Below are 3,172 nucleotides of genomic sequence, written 5' to 3' on the forward strand. Positions count from 1 at the left end.
ATGCATGAAAGGTTCAAGTTGCTAACCGCGATCGAGGAGGAAAAAATAAATGAGGAACCTCAAGTGTGGCTCCAACACTTCATATCATGTTTGTTTCACCCTCTTAGGGTATTTCATCAAACACCTTGTGTGCATAAGAGGAACCAAAAGCAAACCTACACCCCCTTGTGAAGCTTGTGAAGAGAAGTGGCACCAAATGGCTAAGTGAGTGTGCTGAACTGGTATATATAGGGGAGGAGCTTTAGTCGCGGTTGGCCTGGACAACCGCGACTAAAGGCCTTTGCGCACCTTTAGTCGCGGTTGGCCTGGCCAACCGCGACTAAAGCCCCTCACGTGCACCAGCTGGCCACCGAGCGCCCTGGGCCCAGGCCTTTGGTCGCGGTTCGTCTGCCGAACCGCGACTAAAGACTTCATTAGTCGCGGTTCCTACAGTTTCACGACTAATGGGGCTGGACGGAAGCCTCTTTTTCTACCATGGTAGCCGCCGCTCTCAGAGTGCAGCTCAACACCCATGTTGCCACCATGTACGCCGAGGTGAGTCCCCTCCTCTCCCTGCCTCCACTCCCTTCTAGTCGTGTGGTTGTGGATTTTTTGCTTGGTTGGCGGCTGACTTGGCCTTCCCGTGCTCGACGTTGATCCAGGGTGTGGTGGACAAGGACACGTTCGAGGAGCTGCGGGAGAACGGCACCGCCGCTGAGGTCGTCCGCTTCTTCATCAACAATGCCTGCCAGATCCTCGGCGACATCCGCGCCCTGATGTCAGTACCCCCCCCCCCCACGCCCTCCCTGTGCTCTCGGTCTCGGGTACTACTGACTCATGTTGTCTTCTCTGGAAATCACAGCGAGCAGCCTGCAGTGCACTTCAATGAGGTGGAAGCCCTGCTGCAGCAGCTCATGGAGTGCACCTCCAGGTGATGAATTTTTATTTTAGAAAAGGAGGATGACCCCCGGCTTCTACATCTGGGAGATGCATACGGTCACTTTATTGATTATTCTCGAGGACCTTACAAAGTATTACAACACTGTGCCTGAATCCACCATTTTGGCAACATATGTCGCTACTCCTATCCAAAATGATGAAGGGGTGCTAGCTGGGCCACTATCCAAACCACTCACCTAAGACTAACATCAAAAGTCGGAAGCCGAAACTCATTCGGAAGCCCCAACCGAGCCACATACCGGGTCTGGGGCACAATCCGGTCAGACGCACTCGTGTGTCGTCGCCGCCATCTTCCACATGTCTTCAGATCATATTGAGGCTTCTACCTTGTCTGGCCACACAACCATCGATGTCACCATGACGCCAGACAGCAACCTCCTCCTGCGCGAGCCCATCTCCGCGCATCGGACGCCGAGTCTCCACAGCGCCATGCCATCGATCTCCGCCACCATCAAAGTGTGAGATGAAACACCGCTCCACCATCCCTCCAGCCAGCACTTGCTCCAAGACGATGCCCCAGAAGGGAAAGCGATAGAACGCCATCATCTGATCCGGAAGACCCAGATCTGGGGTTTCCCCCTGAGCACCCCGAACCTGATGGCGCAGACTGCCGACGATGCCTCGACCATCGGCAGTAGCTCCACTAGACGAGCGTCGCCTACGTCGCCGCAGCCTCCAAGATGAAGCTGACCAGAATGCATGTGTTGACACCGAACAGCCGCCACTTCCACCGCCACTTGAGCAGCCCCCGAGCAACGCCTTCAGGAAGGAGCATGGCACCGCGGTGTCGTCGTCGCATGGAACAGGGGGTTCTGAGGTTTTCACCTGAGCTCCTGGGAGGGGTGGAAGGAAGGAGGTCCTCTCCGAAGCCTCCAACGAGGGAAGCAACACGCAAAGGCACTACCATCGGAGTGGCCGCCACGCCGGCCAAGAGATTCCCCCGGAACCCTTCCAGCCACCGGATCTGCAAGGCCAACACCCAAGAACGGTGACCGAAGCCACCAAGGGCCGGATCCGCTGCAGATCGGAGTAGATCGGGGTCGAGGACGAACATCACCATGGCCATCAACATCCAGCGAGGAACCGTCGCCGCAGCCGAAGCCCACCACCTCCCCGCCATCCACATGGCCAGGGAAGTGGCCCACCTGTCCACGCCGGCGCCACCCGCCGCCAAGCTGCGCCGCGTGCCACCAGCCATGGCCGCCGCCATGGATCCGAGCCGCAGGCGGGCCGCCAGCCGCTGGCCCCGCGGGAGTGGAGAGCCGCACCACGGGGGGGAGGCCCCGCCGCCGCCGCCACGACGCGGGCTTCGCCCGGTGGTGGCCTCCAGCGGCGGCGAGGGCATTAGCTGGAGAAGGAGGGCCCGGCGGCGGCGCGGTTGGGGGCTGCCGCCCGGGTCGCCTACCCTAGGCGACGCGGGGGCCGTGTAATCTGTTCCGTCTGCTAAATTGACGATGATAAATCTTTTCTTTTCCACCTGCTTATTTTTAAATGTATGTTTGTTTGCAGGCGGCTTCGATTCAGACCAGTTTGTACTGCGTAAATCATTGTATTAAAAATATTGTCAGTTGCACTGTCAAAGAATCGAGTTTAGTCCTATTTCGTGTAACGGAGTTACTGGCATCCCAGTTAATGCCAATGGCATTATGAGAATATAAAGTTTTCATTTTTGCGAACATCCCTGGTATTAATGATATGCGACTATACGCATATCACTAACGTGGTTTTTCTAGTTTGTCCACGACATCGATTTTGTTTTTATTCGGGTGTGTCGCCATAGGGTGTGTAACTCATGGGGCACGACCGCACGAGGTTCGTGTCATTTGCGGAGCCCATCATATAGCCATAGATAGAAGACATGAGGTTAGTCGTACGTCTTATGTAACGGAATTGTTGGTACTCCTGCCAATGGCAATAGTATAGCTTGGCGAGAGCAACTTTTGTTGTTTTGAGAACGCTTCTTGTGCTATTGAATCTGCTGTTCAGGCAATGTCATTATTCTATAGGTTGACAATAAAAAATTTGTCGTTTCACAAGAATGGTAATCATCTGCTATTCTACCTAATGCCAATGGCCATTTTTTCGGTTTCTCTACTGGAATGATGTTGTTTATATTCAGATGTGTTGGGCGCGTGGTGTATACTTCATTCGGCTGTCGTATAGCCAAAATTATAAGACCAAAATTTGGTTGTGTTTCGTGTAATGAAATTGTCGGTATTCTTGACAGTGTTAT

General features: G+C 54.4%; 1 protein-coding gene across 1 annotated transcript; it reads left to right on the forward strand.

Moving 5' to 3' along the window:
- Window positions 1–474: 474 nt before the first annotated feature.
- LOC123089870 (uncharacterized) lies at window positions 475–1,768 on the forward strand. Its single transcript, XM_044511429.1, has 4 exons — window positions 475–534; window positions 642–757; window positions 842–910; window positions 1,546–1,768. The coding sequence occupies exons 1-4, from the start codon at window positions 475–477 to the stop codon at window positions 1,766–1,768; spliced, it is 468 nt and encodes a 155-aa protein (XP_044367364.1).
- Window positions 1,769–3,172: the final 1,404 nt, after the last annotated feature.

This window comes from Triticum aestivum, chromosome 4B (assembly GCF_018294505.1).
Source record: "Triticum aestivum cultivar Chinese Spring chromosome 4B, IWGSC CS RefSeq v2.1, whole genome shotgun sequence".
Classification (NCBI taxonomy): Eukaryota; Viridiplantae; Streptophyta; class Magnoliopsida; order Poales; family Poaceae; genus Triticum; species Triticum aestivum.